The 19,591-nt window shown below is 29.3% G+C and overlaps 1 protein-coding gene across 2 annotated transcripts; it reads left to right on the top strand.

Moving 5' to 3' along the window:
* Positions 1 to 1,080: 1,080 nt before the first annotated feature.
* LOC148231339 (multidrug resistance protein homolog 49-like) lies at positions 1,081 to 19,550 on the top strand. Of its 2 annotated transcripts, none has more exons than XM_088196033.1 (23): positions 1,081 to 1,277; positions 7,068 to 7,195; positions 9,146 to 9,203; positions 10,009 to 10,202; positions 10,279 to 10,426; positions 10,759 to 10,859; positions 10,928 to 11,099; positions 11,163 to 11,287; positions 11,355 to 11,544; positions 11,605 to 11,829; positions 12,327 to 12,568; positions 12,839 to 12,926; positions 12,994 to 13,202; positions 13,799 to 13,956; positions 14,025 to 14,311; positions 14,386 to 14,537; positions 15,398 to 15,512; positions 15,606 to 16,051; positions 16,118 to 16,280; positions 17,592 to 17,786; positions 17,853 to 18,062; positions 18,133 to 18,279; positions 18,341 to 19,550. In XM_088196033.1, the coding sequence occupies exons 2-23, from the start codon at positions 7,083 to 7,085 to the stop codon at positions 18,557 to 18,559; spliced, it is 3,957 nt and encodes a 1,318-aa protein (XP_088052159.1). In that variant the 5' UTR covers positions 1,081 to 1,277; positions 7,068 to 7,082; the 3' UTR covers positions 18,560 to 19,550. The 2 variants fall into 2 exon arrangements, with proteins under 2 accessions (XP_088052159.1, XP_088052158.1); XM_088196032.1 differs by having other exon boundaries at positions 9,092 to 9,203.
* The last annotated feature ends 41 nt before the right edge of the window (positions 19,551 to 19,591 follow it).

The raw sequence follows: 19,591 nt of genomic DNA, 5'->3' as shown, positions 1-19,591 counted from the left end.
ATTTAACCATTCTAATCTATCTATCATTCTTCTACAACTTGTAAATCTATTTATATTAAAAAATACTCTCATTGCGCTATTTTTTAATTTTTTCAACATCGTTTTATCTAATGTATTAAGCATATATAATATTGTTGCACAATAATTAAAGTGGGGCAATATAACACTATGGCAGATTATTTTTTTTTGTGCTTATACTAAACATATTTCTCTTTCTAGATAATATACATACCTATATTTTTAATATGTAAATACAATGTTCCTTAAAATTTATTTTTTTATCTAAAATTTCTCCTAAATATATGAAATTATCAACTATTTTTATTTTATTTATAATTAATAAACATACATTTAGATCACGAACATTATTTTTAACCATATTTATAATATACTTAATTTTTAAGATTTATAACCCTAAGGGGTGCTTCACTGACTGTGATTTCTGAACCAAATGTAGGTTAAGTTAGGATATTTTGAAAAAATCCTACGAAAAATAATGACACTCTAAGGAGAGTTTAACTAATACATATATATTTTAAATCAGCGAATTTATAAGTGATATTGAGCTATGTTAAATATGCATAATGTAATGTTTAAATATACTTATATCATTTAAAGTATGTTGCAGTTTATCCAATTCAACCTGAAATAAATTGGGTCACTGAAAAATATTTAAAAAATCATCAGCACAACTGATTTGAGTTACCAACTAAAAACACTTTGATTTATGTTTATATGATACTAATAAGACTTTCAATTCTTAAAAAAGCATTTGATAAAATATTGAGAGCCTCTGTATTAGACGAAGCGCATTTTCATGAAAAATTCCCATGACTGCTCTCAGGGTGATTGACTCGTAAAATAATCGATATTCATAATATTCGTTTATATATTTCACCATTTGGATAACTTCTGCGAAATGTTTCAGTTTGATTATGACGTCGGTCCATGTTAGCGCCTTGACATTTTATCGCTATTTCTGCAAATAATTAAAACTTTATCTTAACATTTGTATTGCGCATGTTCACATTTCCTTCGATACGTATAGTGATATATAAGCGATTTAGTTTTTCGTGCGCTATTTCAGTACTGGAACAGTTTTCCAAGAGGGAGCATTTTCCTACGACGTTTTCTCCTTGCACTTTTCAGAAGTTTTTCTATTTCTTCGCGATCGATTCGTTGTAACCAATATATCGGCTGCGATATAGATATTGTGTGTTTACGACTGTACACGCGAATAACATATTTTACAATCGAGTGACAAGAAATAAACTAAGGTAGGTCATTTTAAACCTTGTCCATTTTCTTAGTATTTATAATTTTATTTTTTAATAAATATTTTCCTTGTATACTTGAGTGGTGATTTAATTATAAGAGGTCAACTTATTTAATGTGGCCTTCTAAATCAGATATGTGGAAAGGAATTTAAACACTGAATCGCCATTATTTGTATTATATTCGTGATTTTTAAAAGGGTTGTTTTTCATTGAATATTAAGCTTTTAAAAAATCGTTTTACTGTAGAAAATCAGCTTTTTAAAAAATCGTCATTTTCTACCTATGCGATAAAAAAGCTCAAAGTGAATATTAAAAAATGAGAAATAAATGTGTATGTGATTAATTATATTAAGTAAAAATTCAATTTTTGAGAAAAAAACAGGAATTTTTCATTGCATGGACAAATAAACCGTGTCATTTTATTAAAATAAATTATTTATTGTTGCGCAGTTACAAAAATATAATAATTTTTTTTAAAACAAGGTATTAAAATTAAAATAAGTTTCGCAGTGTCGCTAAATAATTATGTATGCAAAAGGTAAAATAGCGTGAATAAAAATTATTACTTTACATGAAAGCAAAATATGACTTAATGATTAATATTTACTTCTAAGAATTGTTTTTGTAAACCTTAACAATTTTATATCTATATATTTTTAATAAGTAGTTCATATATGTACATGTATTTTAAAGGCAAAACTACTTATTATAAAAATCTTAAAAATTATTGATGCGTGGCTGAATATAAAATAATTTTAATGTTGTACATATTTTTCTCCCTTTCCTTTCCGTATTTTTTTAATTATGTGTAATATTCATTATATGTTGTATATTATATTTTTTGCCACATTATTGAATATGACAATTAAATATTATAGCAATTTATTATTAATACATGGACAGTAAATTTTTAATAAGCTGGCAATAACTTTTTGATAAAACAATCAATATAAAACAACTCTTAAAAATATTTACTAGCTTTTTACCACTAATTAAAATAACTAACAGCTTAATTAAGTAAACCAAATTACTGACCCATTAAATAGAGGTCTTTATATAATATTTAATATCGTTAATTATGATATATCAATAATTAAAAACGATTTTAATGAAATAAAAACTTTTTTTATTGTAAAGAGAATTTTTCAGTATTTTTCCGTTTCTAAAAGTGTTTTATAAATGCTATTAATCCTTCAGAAAATACTCTTATCTCACATTACTTTGAAATATTACGTTAATAAAAAAGAAATGATGAAGTTAAACTGCTGATAAGTAAATCTTTAAATTGTTACTGTTACGTCTGTTTGGCAATGAATTTAAAAGATTAGTTTTATTATCTCAGAATTTATAAACGATGTGTAATCACGAAATGGGAAGAGACCACATGAGTGATTATCTATACTAGACATTGATATTAAAAATATGCATATTTTTTTAAATCAGATATTAATGGACATAATCAAATTATTTTATCAATGTTATGATTTATTTACTTAGTTTATTAGCCAATTAAACGTCACCTATCTTTAGGTGAATAAGTATACTTTTTAATTATAGCAAACTGTTATTATCATCATTTCATGTCTGTTTTAATATCTTATGTTTCAATCATTGCTTTAAAAAGTCACGTTAAGTCTGCGTAAATGCTTCATTTTCTATACATAATTTATATCTTACCAATGGTTTATTTCCAATAAGAAAATTTATTTAATACTGATTTTTTGTCGTTTTTAATCAATTTAAATGTCTACGTCAATGTCTTGCAATCATAAGAAATTATTAAATTGTTTTTTTTTTCTTAAATTCTTTCTTATGATATTATATTAACCGTTTGATTTTGATGAAAAGCTATGTTTTGGATATAATATAAATGGGAAACCATTATCATTATAATCTACAGTAAGACATTTAGTTGACCTTCGGTTTTGGTGTTGACATGTAATTTGTTAATGAAAATGCAAAACATGTTTACAATCGTCGGTTGATTCGCAACTTGCGAACTATTCACGTGCGCAAAAACGTAAAGAACATACATATTTTGTTATGCGTTGCAAAATCCAATATCCGATTTTTTTGGGAAAAAACATTTTTTTACGCCTAAATAAATACACTATATCGCTTTAGTTATCTCGTTTATCGGTAAGTTGATGGATTAGATCAAATAGTTTGATTAAAAACTATTTCCTGAACCTCAATGTGCAAACAGCGTGAACACAAATTGCCAGATGGTAGTTTATTGTTATCTTTATGTCAAAGAGACACAGACATGTAAATTTGATATGTAAAATACGTTTTTGTATCAATAATAAAAAAGTGTGTCAAATTTTGATTATTTAAACTACATAACTATGTAAATATAAAGACTATCTGTTACTCACTTTGTGTAACGTTCATTTACCAGTAATAAAAAATAATTAGATCGAAAAATAATGTATTTATTAAACATTAAATTTCTTCATATAAAAAAAAATAATTTGTGAATTTATATTATGTAGATATATTCACATAATAATCAGTGGAATTAATATTTGTATGAATTACCATACTTTTTTGTTAAAATATTAATAAATTTTAGCACAACGTTTATTCAATAATTTCGATTCATATTATACACAATGTGTCATGTTTTTCTATGGAAATTACTTTTTTCAACTGAATATATATTGAATAAGAAGCTACTATTTATTTAAATATTTTCAGTCAATTTACATATTTTTTAATAAAAAACTTATATCAATTTATGTGATTAATTTAATTTCAAGATTTTATTAGAATTTGCCGAAAGGTGTTTAAACTAGATTACATTTATTGTAAATCTTCCATTGAACCATGATGCGTTACATCGGAGTCAATACAATCAACCACCACTAAGTAAATAGTGAAACACCAGACTGAAATCAAAATCTGTAAATGAGTGATTATTACTTATATATACATTTTAATTATGTATGATTAAAATATATAGAGAAACAGAATCTGTGATGATCGATCTGAATTAAAATTGTATATTAATCACTAATTTCGATAAAAATTGAGAAACGCTTTCATTGTTAGTTATGAGATCCGGAGACTGAATACATATAAAAATAAAGTTTTTGCTACATCTTTATATTCATATATGTATTATATTATATAAAGATGTATATGCTAATTAATCGTATTTATTATATTGCAAATATATACATATATTTCTCATGTATATTAAAAATGTTTATCAGTTGGTACAAATACATTGTATTTGAATCCATCAATATTTTATACAGGATAGAAAAAAATGTATTAATACAGAATTATTAAGAATAAATAAAATGATACTTTTAGAAACAGTATGGATTATTTACTATTCAGAATAATCGCTATGTCATAGTAGTAAATCGCGTGTTTTGTTTCAGCCTGTTTTATTTTATAATTGGAATTGAAGTAGTAGGTATTTTAATAAAAATTCTGTGTTGTCTTATTTTTATTATAGTAATTATAGAAATTACGCATCTTCGACAAATAAGTGATGATGTGTTTATTAAATTATTATGTGGTTCTGTCGAGACTATAAACTACACTTTTTTATTAACTATATTAACGCTAAAACACAATCTATTGTGCTGACACACAAACGAAAGAATATGCACACTTAAATATTTATTTGCCAGAAAAATATCGTCTTCGAGCGAGCAAATACAAGTCCATTGTTGCCAAATTTATTTTTATATTGTTATTATTATTAGCTTTCTGAGTGGTATAGCCGTACATGTACGGTTGTTGATCTTTCACTGTATTGAGGTACCTCAGATATTTACATGTATAGCCATTAAAAAATATTTGATTTAATGTAAATGATTTTTTTTAGAAAATATTACCAATAAGTTTAAGTGTGAAATATATAAATACAAAATAAAAAATATTTTATATAAATTTTATAAAAAATACTAAGAGCCTCCGAATTGACAAATAATAAATAAAAAAGATGTAAAATTAATTAACGAAATTTCATAATAGAAAAGTGGTAAAATAAATTATTAAAACATATTAATACAAAATAGTAGCAAAAAAGCAAAGCAATACAACTTTGAAATTTTTTTCTATAATTTACTACAAATGCAATATAAAATAAAAAATAATAAATAATTAGAAAGCATTGTCTATCGCGCATCCTTTCCAAATAAAGAGTTGTTTTTTCCGGGTACTAGACGTGCGTGCTAATAGATTACAATTATTAACGCAATTATGTAGTACTTCATTGTTAAGACGAGTTGCTTTTCTTTTTAATTTGTTTGAAATGGTCATTAGAATTACCTAAAGCTAAAGAATGCTAAAGAAAAGTCCCGCAGGTTTTATGTAATAACATTGTCTAATAAAAAGTTTCGTAGGTATCTAGTAAAATATTATATAAAAGGACTATAGTGTAAAAGATTAGATTAGGTTTGTCTTAAAAGATTCAATAGGTTAATTAATTAGATCACTTAAAAAATTGTGTCTCACTTAAATATTTTTTAATAAGGAAAACAATTTACGTAACAAGCTGTATAATTTACGTAATTACTCACATCTGTACGAATTGATTATGATACAATGATTCATTTTTACTATGTACTATGTTTAGTAACACATGTTCATTCATTGTTATGTACATACACATAAATAAACACTTTTCAAGGTGAAAATTCCTTTTTGGAATCTTACGTTACACATCACTGAACTTTTGGCAAGTTTGCCTAAGTCTTAAATAACTTCCCTATGTTGATGAACGGTCGTAGTATTTTCTTATACCGTGACGTAAATTGAATTATTTCGGCTTCGATTTAATTAATAATTTTAATAAAATCATATTTTAATAAAAACAAGCAAAGTCTTTTAATCGTTCATAGATCTTGTAATCGAAGATTTTTATCTTTATAAGAATGAGGAGTTATTATAATTGTTATCGATTATTTTGGCCATTGATGTCTCAAGGGGTATTATTGTTAGATTTATGTACAGATTATCTGCAATACATCGGTTAAAATCTCAGTCTATTTATAATAGTAGTACTTCTAGGAAAAATCGATATTGCATCCATTAGACTAATAGCAGTAATGGGGTTATTTCACGTGGAATGTCATATTTTCCTCAGTTATTGATATTCTGCGTATGTGATAAGTTGTGCGCATAATATTTAATACACATTAAAACATAATTATCATCAGATTATCGTATGTTTATTATTAATATATTTAATGAGTGTTTCTGTTTTATAAATTCATATTTAATGATTATTAACAGTTAGTTATTTTATATTTGTTATAACTCTATTTGATCATAAAAACATTGATTATCAAACATAATCGGTTTTAAAGCGTCAGCGTTTTAATAGGAAATAAACGCGTTTTTTAATCTAATGTTGGATTAGACGTGTTTAATTTATAACAATGACTATGTAAAAACTTGAGATATCAGTTTATCATCGACCGTGAAATATTTACAAACAATACAAAACATGCAGAGCAAAAATCCAAATCTGTTGCACAAGGTCAAAGTTAACTGCAATGCGACAATGCGAGAGCTATTCCAGCGAAAGCTTTACTCAGTTAACTTTAACCGCCGGTTCAAAAAGGCACGCGAATAAGCTATTTTGAATTGTTCCCTTCTCTTTTATCATTGTATTCTGAAGGTCATATAACATGGATTTTTCGCAATCTGTGACGTTATAGGTAGTTGGACTTCATATCGATTTTGAACAACTTGTTTTCGCCTGGCTAAATTTAGTCATATTATGTAACTCGGTTTAAAATAATGTTCTATTTTCTGTTTTTGCAGGCCATTTAGCTGAGAATGCAAAATGCAAACGTAAATTCAACGAATACTTCGTATTTTGACAATCGAAAAAGAGCTTCATTCGGCAGCTTCAGAGGAAGCCTTCTGCACTTACAGCAAAACTCAGATTTGTAAGTATTTCAACTTAAAATGTGTTAAAAAATTGGTGATTAAAAATAGCAACAATTTTCATTTTGATCAAAATAAATATATATCTTTATTGATATTGCTATTGTTACATTGAAAATAGTCATCGTTAGATATTTATATTTTAAATTCACTTATGCTAGTATTTCTTATGAATGCACCATTTGGTATGGTTTTCTGCTCATTCGGCGATTTCCCATTTATCTCATCTATGGTCCTAAAACGTTATCCTTTCAATGTTGTCTGTATCTACTGTGATATGAAAAAGTTACAGAGAGTTATATTTGGTTAATACTGTGGCTGCGACATCACTACAGTGTCATTTTTAAGCAAGAAAGTGGAGTTGTTTCTTAGAAATGCCTCTTACAAACAGCAAAAAACAGAAAAGTTATACTATTAGACTATACCATTAAAATAGAACAAAATATTTAGGAAAACCTTGACATTTTATTGAACTTTACGTGCTTTTTGGTCTTTAACTGAGACGATTAAAACTTTGTTTTTATATTTTAGCCATAAAATCATGAATAATCACATGTTATGACACGATGTATTCATCAGTTATTTTATTCAACAACTACTTAGCTAAGTATTTACAAAGAGTCATTTTAACAAATTTAACTGCTACTCGATTCATATATAAAATGTCGGTTAAAATTGCTTCGCAATAACCGTATGAGATGCCAACTTTTTCAGCAATCTCTTTGATAGTGATTGAGCAATTACTATAAGCAATGTCCCTATTTTTACTTTATTATCGGCGGTTGTTGCCAAGAATCTCATCTCTCTCGTCTCATCAACTTCACGGCCCTCTTGAAAACGTTAGTACCATTCATAAATTCTTATTTGGTCAAAGAATCCTCGATAGAAGCCTTCTCTAATATTTTAAATGCTCTACTATACTTTTTATTATATTTATGATGCAAATTCTTGATCGCGTCATTTTCTAAATAAAGAAATCGCTGAGTGTGACAAAATGCGTCGGCATTACTTGACTATCAAACACAAACTACGCATCTAATGACTGACAATTGACATACGCATCAAACAGTAATTAAATCATTAAAATATTAATTTAGCCAAAAAGGAATTTGTTCCTATATTTTTATCACACCTGTTAAAACTATTATTTTTTTATCTCAATTGCAATTTAAAGGACTATTATATATATGTATATTTAAAAGCTAAACATATAAATACACAATGTAGATGAAGTAAATTCAAGATCGTCTAAGAAAATATTTCTTACATTGGCGCAAAATTTATATTTCTAGTTTTTGAAAAAAATACAAAATTATTTTTTTGCATTTTTTAAAATTTATTACAATGAGTTAAACTAAAACATTAGTGTCAGTATGATATTTTTATGATATCTTAAATAAAAGCTTAATATTATATTATTTTTACATAATGCAATCTAATAAATATTTATGCACTACACGAAAATATTGTTGTATTTTATAAAATATAAAAACTGTACTGTACAAAAATATTGTTGTGTTTTATAAAATATGTGTGTTTAAAATATCTCAATTACATATGACGCATAAAAGTATCAATTTTTAAATATAATGGAATTAATAATAGAGTTACCATTAACTGTCTTATTCAGTATTAAAACAATAAAATTAATATTATTTCAATGCATTAAAAACACTTTGAAAAAAAAATATTAAATCTATTCCTAATATTTTTAATTATCAATATAACATTTTAAATATAATTTTATTAGTGTATAATATTTACTTTCCTGTCGCATACAAAAAAAAAACGAGTTTTTCCGGTTTTTCCTAAATTCAAACTATTATTATTATATCTATCACTAGAATTATCTGCCTCCATTATACAAAACGCTTTAAACTATTTTTATTTTTATACAGTGTAATGGCAGTGCAACCATTAAAATTGTTTAAAAAGACGATATCGTATTTCAGATCTCAAATAGAATCAGATAGCAAGGGTAAAACAGCCAGTGTTCCGTTTTATAAACTCGTGAGTATTATATTTCATATTTAGTCATTACTTTATTTGATATTGTAGGTGTCTATCGTCGCAAATTGTAACGATTATTCCACGATGCGCGTGAATAAGTGAACAACTCGAGATGTGTAAAATTTAAAATCATTTGTTTTCGCGCTATATTCTATGAATAAAAATAAGTTTTAAAAAATGTTCTGATTCACTGTCGACCAGCATTTGAGCGTGAAACTAAATCAATTGCTACAGGGACGTCATTGCAGATTTTTCAGTGGGTTATTTTAAAGTTAATTTAAAACATATAAAAAAGTTTTTTCGCTTCTTAATAATTGTAGACATATGAAACGGCCCAAAAATAATGGTTACTATATATGACTATATTATATATAATATATATTATATATGACTTATACAATGGTAATAAAAGTTTATATAATAGATTTTGTATTGAGTGTATGAGTCCTTATTTAGTTTAATTTTCTTGCGCGTGACATGAAATTTTGCTCTAATAGTAAAGAAAAAAAATGACATCCAAAGTTGATTTTTTTATTCCTAAAGCAAGGTCCATCATACACCTTTAGTTTTACCTAATCAATAAAAACCACTGTATTCAGAATCTATGCCTATGACTAAGGAAAATCTAAAAGGAATGTTGTATATCATACCAATGTACATAATTGTTTCTACGAAAGTCTTTGAATGATTATGTTGATATTACATTGGCTTTTATGATATTATTTATTCAACATATAAAACTTTTTTTTATATGGACGGCTAATTAAAATAAATTGTAATAATATGTTTGCAAATTTATTTGTAGTTCCGATATTCAACATGGATGGACTTCGGGGCAATTTTTATTGGGATACTACTGGCGGTCGTAATGGGATTATGCATCCCTCTGGGCGTGGTAATATATGGAGAATTTACGTCAGTACTGCTAGATAGGGTCGCATTCGATGGAGTGACCCCTCCGACAATTTTGCTCCAACTGTTTGGAGGTGGAAAATTAATGTAAGATCAATTTTTATGTAAGCAAAATGTTGATATTTAATTTGTTACTATAAACGATTATGTTTATTTTGAACAGCGCAAATAGAAGCGACGATGAAGAGGTACGTCAGGCGATTTTGGATGATTCTGCAGCGTTTGGTATAGGAGCTACTATTATTACTTTGATCCAACTGGTAGTGGGCATCGGCGCTGTAGATTTGATGAATTGGGCAGCTGTGAGACAGGTAAATGTCTTTGTGTTTTTTCCTTAATGGAGTTTATAGAAAATGGCCAGCACTATCCATTTCGACAATTAAATAAATTTCGAAAAAAGTGGACATTGACACTTTTTCACATAAGGTAATATTTTGTCAAAGAAATATTTGGACCTTACATAAATTGTTAGAGGTGTAATTAGAGTTAAGACAAATACTGTAGATAGCTCTCTGAACTGCACAGGAAATCTATTTTTTAAATTTACCGTTGTGATGTATTAATTTATTGCGTTGTTTTGATTCAATATTTTTTCAGCCCTACTGCCAGAAGTGTTACTAAGTTTTATTATTTTTATTCACAGATCAACAGAGTAAGATATCTTTTATTAGAGTCCATGCTGCGTCAAGAAATATCTTGGTATGACACAAATTCCAACATGAACTTTGCTACAAAAATGTCGGAGTAAGTACTTTTAAAAAATATATTATATGATTATTTAGTTCGTTATTTATGTTACATTATATTTATAGTGACTTAGAAAAGATCAAAGATGGAACTGGGGAGAAAATAGCAATATTCCTCTATTTAGTATCATCATTTGTCTTCTCAGTCATTATAGCCTTCTTATATGGTTGGAAACTGACTTTGGTCGTACTGAGTAGCTCGCCAGTTATTATTGCAACTACTGCTATTGTTTCTAAAGTATGCATAAATAAATTATTTATGAATTAATAACATGTATTAATTAATACAATCAAATTATAGATACAAAGTGATTTAACAACTAAAGAATTGAGTGCTTACAGTATGGCTGGAATCATAGCCGAAGAAGTTTTGGGTTCTGTTAGGACAGTGGTAGCTTTCGGCGGAGAGAAGAAAGAGACTGAAAGGTATTCTAATTTTTTATTGTATCTTGTATATCATAAAGATAATTCATTTAAAAAAATCAAATTATAGATATTCTGCGAGCTTAAAGCCGGCCGAGGTAACTGGATGTCGTAAAGGATTATTTTCAGGATTGGGATCTGGAATTATGTGGTTTATTATCTATGTGTGCTACGCCATAGCATTCTACTATGGAGTCAATTTGATTTTAGAGGACAGAGGCAAAGAAGATAAAGAGTACACAGTCGGAGTTTTAATGATTGTGTGTAAAACTTGAATAATGCGTAAATTGTGAATAGATGACTAATTTTATGATTTTTAGGTATTCTTTGGTGTACTAGCTTCTGCTCAAAATTTGGGTTTAACTTCAGCTCACGTAGAAGCTTTTGGAGCAGCTCGCGGTTCAGCTAGTAGTGTGTATGAAATCCTGGATAGAAAGTCTGCTATAGATCCATTATGCGTAAAAGGTTTAAAACCCGAGTATTTAGAAGGACAAATAGAGTTCAAGGATGTTCATTTCCAATATCCAAGCAGATCTACTGTCAAAGTAAGTGTTGTTATTTATATATATATATATATATATTACAGTTGTTTGTATCTACAGCAGTGATGTTTAGCTGAAATGTCACGAGATGTCAGTAAAGCACAGTTTGAATTTTATATATGAGCGATATTCTTAAATATAAATCTGTACCTGTTTTTTTTATATTCTATGCTCGCAGTTTGCAAAAGCTTAATATTTAGTTAACTGTATCATAGAGAATAGTGCTTTACATGATAATGTTAAAATTAATCCAACGTTAAAGCTAGCTTTAAGATGAGTTCATCAGTGACAGTAGATGGCCTTATATTGCTTTCTTAAAATTAACGAATATTTTGCCTTTTTATATATTCATTGCCATAAATATAAACGAGTTAATGATTAATTTCAATGGCAGTTTTTTATTTAGTACTGAAGAAACAGATCTCTGAACGAATTCCACTTTGACGTAATTAGAAATTTATACTGCCATTTTAAGCTATTGTATTATACAATTTGTTTAGATATTGCAAGGGTTGAATCTGACAATACAACCAGGCCAGATTGTAGCTCTGGTCGGTCCTTCAGGGTGCGGTAAATCAACATGTCTTCAATTGATCCAAAGACTGTACGACCCAATCAAAGGTGCCATCACTATAGATAATAACGATTTAAGAAATGTGAACGTTCATTGGTTAAGAAGTAACATAGGCGTTGTTGGACAAGAGCCCGTTTTGTTTGCTACAACTATTAGAGAGAACATAAGGTAAAACTACTAATATGAATCAGTACGTACCAGGCGCGTATGGTGAGCTACTTTTCCTTTCGCTCGCTCGCGTGTTAAGTGGCGAGAGTGAGTGAGAGATAAAGGCGTGCAGAACGCATGTAATGCACGCCCTTATCTCTCACTCACTCTCGTCACATAGCACGCGAGCGAGCGAAAGTATCTCACGGTAAGCGCCTAGTACATACCACTTTACTGAATTACTTACCACACATTTATATATTTATTATTAACATATTTTTTTAATCACAGATATGGAAAAGCTGGTTGTACTGATGAAGAAATTGAAATGGCTACAAAATCTGCAAATTGCCATGATTTCATTATGAAATTACCGATGGTGTGTAGCATGTTTTTGGAGAATGGATTAATAAATGATTTATTAAATGGCATGGATGTTATTTTAGGGTTATGATACGTTAGTTGGTGAACGAGGTGCTCAATTATCCGGTGGTCAAAAACAAAGGATAGCCATAGCACGTGCCTTAGTCAAAAATCCTAAAATTCTTATATTAGACGAAGCCACAAGCGCTTTGGATCTGCAATCGGAAGCCAAAGTCCAAAGAGCTTTGGATAGCGCTAGCAAAGGCAGAACAACTATAATCGTTAGTCATAGGTGAGATAATTTTTTATTTGCGTACATATATTAGAAAGCATAGAAAGTATAGACAAATATATCTTTAGAAAGAGTAGATAAATACATCCTTATTCGAAATCAAAGTGACAATTTTTTCTTATTGAATCCACTGCAGTCCAATTAATTTTATCACAAAAATTAGGCTTCTTACCTATTATTTATATATCATTTACTTAGGGTATACCTGTACCCGTTTCAGATGTTGGAACCACTACCTGAAAAATAAAACACCCTAGAATGCAATGACAAAGGAAATGTTTCGCTCTATCCTTGTAAATAAGTATTTAGTTAATTGTTCACTATTCTAATTCACACAACACCAATGATTCTCAATATATTTTTAATCGCACAGAATTTATTGTTGTTTTTTGGATGACTATATTTTCTTTAGGGTCCTAAGGTGCAACTTTACATTTATATCGAGGGTGAAAGTGAAGTGGCAAAGGGAATATTTGAGGGTATCTATATTTTGAGCAGTCTCAATATTGAGTAATTAAGGAAAAATTGAAATTATAAAAATTAGACCACTCTTGGATTCACAAATTCATATTATTGTATCATACTTATTTTTTTAGATTATCAACCATCACCAATGCTGACAAAATCTTCTATGTTGATAAAGGAGTCGTTGTAGAATCTGGAACGCACATGGAGCTGTTGAAATTGAAGGCTCATTATTACAATCTAGTAAGAGAAAATATTCCTACGCGCGACAATGAAAATTCTGAAATCGGTAATTTATATTATGATGTGATTATTTAAAGGTAGTTAGTTTGTATATTTATGTTATACTTTATACAGCATATATAGATAACGACGGCGATGAGACTGAAGAGAAAGATGCAGGTAATAAAGCAGTGAGATTATCGCAAATATCTATGGAATCTGAAGAGTCAGAGTTGACTATTTCGGTCACCTCCGATAAAAAGATAGAAGTAGAAGAAGTGATCATGCCTGATGCTACGACTTGGAGAATCATGAAGTTGAACTTGCCAGAATGGCATTTGATTTTAATCGGATGTATTTGCTCGTTGGCTTTAGGAGGAACGTTTCCGGCTTTTGCGATTCTATTTGGAGAAATCTATTGGGTATGTAAATCACATTTTTGTTCAAGTACATATCATATTTATAAAGTAAATATTATTTATCAATGTATTTTTAGGTGTTGTCATTGGATGATGCAGATGAAGTTAGAGGAAGAACTGTTATATACTGCATATACTTCTTGGTCATCGGAATTGTTACTGGTGTTGGAATGTTTTTGCAAATATATTTGTTTAACATTTCCGGAGCAAGATTGACATCTAGATTGAGGTAATAATAATTAAATGTATTATAAGCCTCAAAACACATAGTACATATACCCTATTTGCGTTAACACATTCAGTTTGAGAGCTATCCATTTCATCATTATTCATAATTAAGAAAGAGGTGGGAAGATTGGGTTTACGCACCTACTATTAGCTCTAAAGCACACAATACGAATAAACGTTCGTCAAGTATCATTACTCCTGCTTATATTTTGAATAAATTTATAGAAATTAAAATCATTAATTAATTTTTTATATTTATCAATCAATTGGAGTAATGATAAGTATATTGAACGTATATCCGTATTGTGTGCTTTAAAGCTAATAGTAGGGTAGTAAACCTAAACTTGCCATCTCTTTCTCAATTATGAATAATGATGAAATGGAAGCTCGCAAACTGACTGTGTTAACACAAATAGGGTATAGGTATGATGTTCACTTTGTAATGCAATATGCTCAAAGGAAAGATTTTTCTTTTCCAATCCAGTCCCAGTGATTACCATCTAGATTATTAGAATCTTTACTAATGTTTCTCCCCTATCTTTTTCTACTTTTAAAATCACTGATTTAATCGTCCGCTTTTTAAATGTCAAATGTGACATTGATTTTTCACATAAGCTTTTTTCCTTATAGTTAAATTCAGTAAAGGGTAAATAAAAAAAAATACTTTAAACAGATGACACTACAAGTGATTGAATCACAAATACGATATAACTCAACTAGCAATTTTTAAAGCATTAAAATGAATCAGCACTCATAAGTTTTGATTATAATTAGCATTAAATCACTGTTTTTACTATGATACACTCTTATTAATTTAAAATATTAGATAAATCTCTTAATAATGATTTCATTTATACGCAGATCACAAACTTTTTCAACAATGTTACAACAAGAGATGGGTTGGTTTGATGATAATAGAAATTCCGTAGGAGCTCTCAATATAAGATTAGCAGGTGATTGCAGTTCAGTCCAAGGGGTGAGTATTTTTAAATTATATGCTTTTTTAACATTGCCGACAAAATACTAATTATGGTTTTATAAATATATATAAATTAAATTTATCTCTTAGGCAACTGGAACAAGAGTTGGATCAATACTTCAAGCAGCTTCAACTTTATTGATGGGCGTCTTCTTATCATTGTTCTTCTCATGGAAAATGACACTCGTATCGATGGTAACAGTTCCGATTGTGTTAGGAACTGTATTTTTGGAGTCGAGAGTCATCAGCGGAGACAGCGTGAAAGAAAAAATGGCAATGGAGAGCTCGTCAAAAATCGCAACGGAAGCAATAACGAACATCAGAACAGTGCTCAGCTTATGTCAAGAGAAAGGAGTATTAGAAAGATACATGATTGAAGTCAAACAATTGTTCATAACCAACAAATTAAAGAGCCGCTTGCGTGGAATCGTTTTCTCTCTCGGACAGTCTTCTCCATATCTAGGATATGCCCTATCGCTTTATTACGGCGGAACATTAGTCGCTAATAAAGATATCGAGTATCAGGACGTAATAAAGTATGTTCATATATATATATATGATAATATTAATTTGTAAATGATAATTATTTAAATTTTTTTTAGAGTATCCGAATGCTTGATCTTTGGAGCGTGGATGATTGGTCAAGCATTAGCTTTTGCACCAAATTTTAATAACGCAATGCTATCAGCAACAAGATTGTTCCAACTGTTTGATCGAGTACCGAAAATATTGTCGCCCACTAAGCCAATCGTTTCAGATTCATGGGTAACCTAATTTATACACAAAGGGTTTTTAAATGCTGGTATCTCATGAACAATTGCTGTTATTGTGATAATTAGCCGACTTGTAAAAATTATTTGAGTGAGCTGATCTTGAGATTTATGCGATGACTTTGCTCAGGTGTTCATCAACTTTCTCCTATCAAAGTTGATTGTCTGTTTTAAAATCTAGTATTGGGTGGGCTCTGCTCTTACTAATTGAAAGTACATCGAAGCCTGTGGCGGTACTCGTTTGTTGGCGTCGGCGTATCAGTTTTCTATACAGGGACGTTATTTTAGATTTTTCCAGGAGGGCAAAAGTTTCCCAGTCAGTGGTCGTTTTTTAATATTTTCATTTCATTAAAATTCATAGTATTTCATTAAATGACATGTATCCGTTTAAAATCCACATCAAAACTAATAAAATCGTGCTGTCTCCGTCGCAATGAAACTCTCGGTTATCTATTTTTATAAAAATATTACAACTTACAATAAGTGAGAATCAAATGAAGCACATCTAAATCGAATTTTGACCAATAGAACACAAAAAACAATTATTACTTCTCAGAAGTAAAAAATTCGCGTCAAAAGCAATAAAATCGTGTCGCAGTGGGAACGCTCGGTAACGAGCGTTCCCACTGCGACAACGCCGACACGATTTTATTGCCTTTGACGTGAATTTTTGACTTCTGAAAAGTGATAATTGTTTTTGCGACTGTTAAATTCGACTGTTTTTTTTTTAGATTTTCTTTGAGGGATAACCTGAAAAATTATGGTTTAGAATCAGGGATGTCATTTCAACTTTTTAATACTTTTATTTTATTAAGATTCATAGTATTTAAATAAATGACAAGCATTTTTCTGGCCAAATTCAAGGGGGGGGGGCAAATGCCCCCCCCCCCTCAAATTACATCCCTGTGTAGTTAATTCTTATTTTTCAGTTACTGTGCCAATTACAACAATGCTATGATCTTAAAATAACATACAGTAGACCCCCCAATAACATGGTAAATTGTGGACGTAGTTGAGGAACTAGAAAATACGCATACAATTTTTTGCAATACGTACATACGAATTAGGTGCGTGTGGTAAGATATTCTCCCTATGGCTCGTTCACACATAAATTAACAGCCATCCAAATAGCATGTGCCCAATTTACCGTGTTATTGAGGGGGTCTACTGTATTTGCGAAAAAATTGAGCTTTTTATTTTGTTCTATATAATTTAACAGTACATGAGATATAAGCATTTACATTACTTTTCTGGTCTCTGAAATGGTATGCATTTGAATAATTAACTACATTACATTATTGTTCAGATTGCTGAGGGTGACATAACTTACAATAAAGTGCAATTCCATTATCCGACAAGACCAGAAGTGGAAGTATTGCAAGGTTTTTCACTCGACATATACAAAGGAAAGACAGTCGCTTTAGTCGGACACAGCGGATGTGGAAAATCAACTTGCATACAACTTATTCAAAGACTATACGATCCTTTGAGTGGCTCTGTGGTACGTTTCATCATATTTTAATCTAGGTTTGAATCGCTTTTTTAAACACATAATAAACATTTGCAGAGTATAGACGATAAAAACATTATCCAAGACATGACTTTGCCGAAATTGAGGTCTCAGATTGGCATAGTGTCGCAAGAACCGGTCTTGTTCGATAAAACGATGGCTGAGAACATCGCCTATGGAGATAATACGAGAGACGTATCAATGGATGAAGTGATACAGGCAGCTAAAAGCGCCAATGTACACGGATTCATCAGTGCATTGCCAATGGTAAATATTTTATTGAAATCTATTGTTTTACAAAATATTTTTATAATATAAAATGTTCAATTTAACTTAGGGTTATGAGACAAAGTTGGGTACTAAGGGCGTTCAGCTATCGGGAGGTCAAAAACAACGGATAGCAATAGCGAGAGCTTTGATTCGCAATCCTAAAATACTTCTCTTAGATGAGGCTACTTCCGCTCTCGATACGCACAGTGAAAAGGTAAGATTATTGAACAATTTGAGTTTATCTTGAGCAGTTTATTTATATATATGTATTTCAGGTGGTTCAAGAAGCATTGGATAAAGCGTCAGAAGGAAGGACGTGTATAGTGATAGCTCATAGATTAGCCACTATTAAAAATGCTGATGTTATATGCGTCTTAGATAAGGGACAAGTCGCAGAATCCGGAACACACAAACAGCTGGTTAAAATGGGAGGACTGTATGCGCAATTGAATTCGTTGAGGAATTTATCATTGGACGAAGACGAAGAAGAATGAAGCATTCCATTAAATTATATTAAATAGAATTACAACAACCAGTATTACAGTAATTGATACAAATGCCTTTAAAAGTAATGTACAGATTTGATCTGTATATGTACATGATTGTGATTGAGTCGTTCTATGGGTTGTGACGCTATTTTGCTACTGAATGATTTATATTATATGTACATAGAGTATATTTTTATTATAATGATAACGTAGAATCTGTGTTAAGTGCCTGTTAATTCATAATGTATTTATTGTTTTGAAAGCTTACTTTTATTTATAGTGTGATTGTAATTTTGACTGAAATTCAGAATTGTGATATTTTGCATATACATTTGAATTGTTTATTAAATGGCAGATTATTGTTTAAAATTAATAGATTTAGTGATTTGAGTCAGTTCATTAAATGAGCAATATTATAATATAATACCTAATAAATGAGATTTATATTTCAGTAGCTCCTTTAATATTTTTGTAATTGTAAATCTTACTTCATAATAGTTCTGGATAAAGTGTGCCTTAAGAGTCGAAGGGTTAAGAATTGAAAGGAGTTTTACTGATTTGATCTTATGGATTGTAATTAGATATTGATACGATAGTCTTTTAAATCTACAATTAGAAATATGCATAATCATCGTTATTCTTAGTCATTTTTAATGTAAGTAATAATGTACATTTGCCAAGAACTAGGAAAACGCCTTTAGTATAAAGAATCAGGAAATTTTTAAATCTTCTGCCATCAATTCGCATGTATGTATGCTAGCAGAAATGACTCGAACAAAATTCGATCAATCACGTGCAGATGGATCCAAGAGCATGTTTTAAAATTAAAAATATGGTTTATGGTTATCGTCAGTAAAATATAAGAATCAAACTAATGTTTCAGATATGTATTATTAAATAACGTTCAATGGATCTTCTGTATAAAATATTTAGAGTAGCGAGTTACATCTATTACAAACCCAGTGATTGTCTAACAATAAACTTAGTTAAGATAAAACGATGGTTTTATTTATATATTTTATAAAAACACATAAGCGT

The sequence above is a fragment of the Plectrocnemia conspersa genome, unplaced genomic scaffold, assembly GCF_051122295.1.
Source record: "Plectrocnemia conspersa isolate PC_06_02 unplaced genomic scaffold, ASM5112229v1 ptg000010l, whole genome shotgun sequence".
In the NCBI taxonomy this organism is placed as follows: domain Eukaryota; kingdom Metazoa; phylum Arthropoda; class Insecta; order Trichoptera; family Polycentropodidae; genus Plectrocnemia; species Plectrocnemia conspersa.
This window is presented reverse-complemented; position numbering and strand designations above follow the sequence as displayed.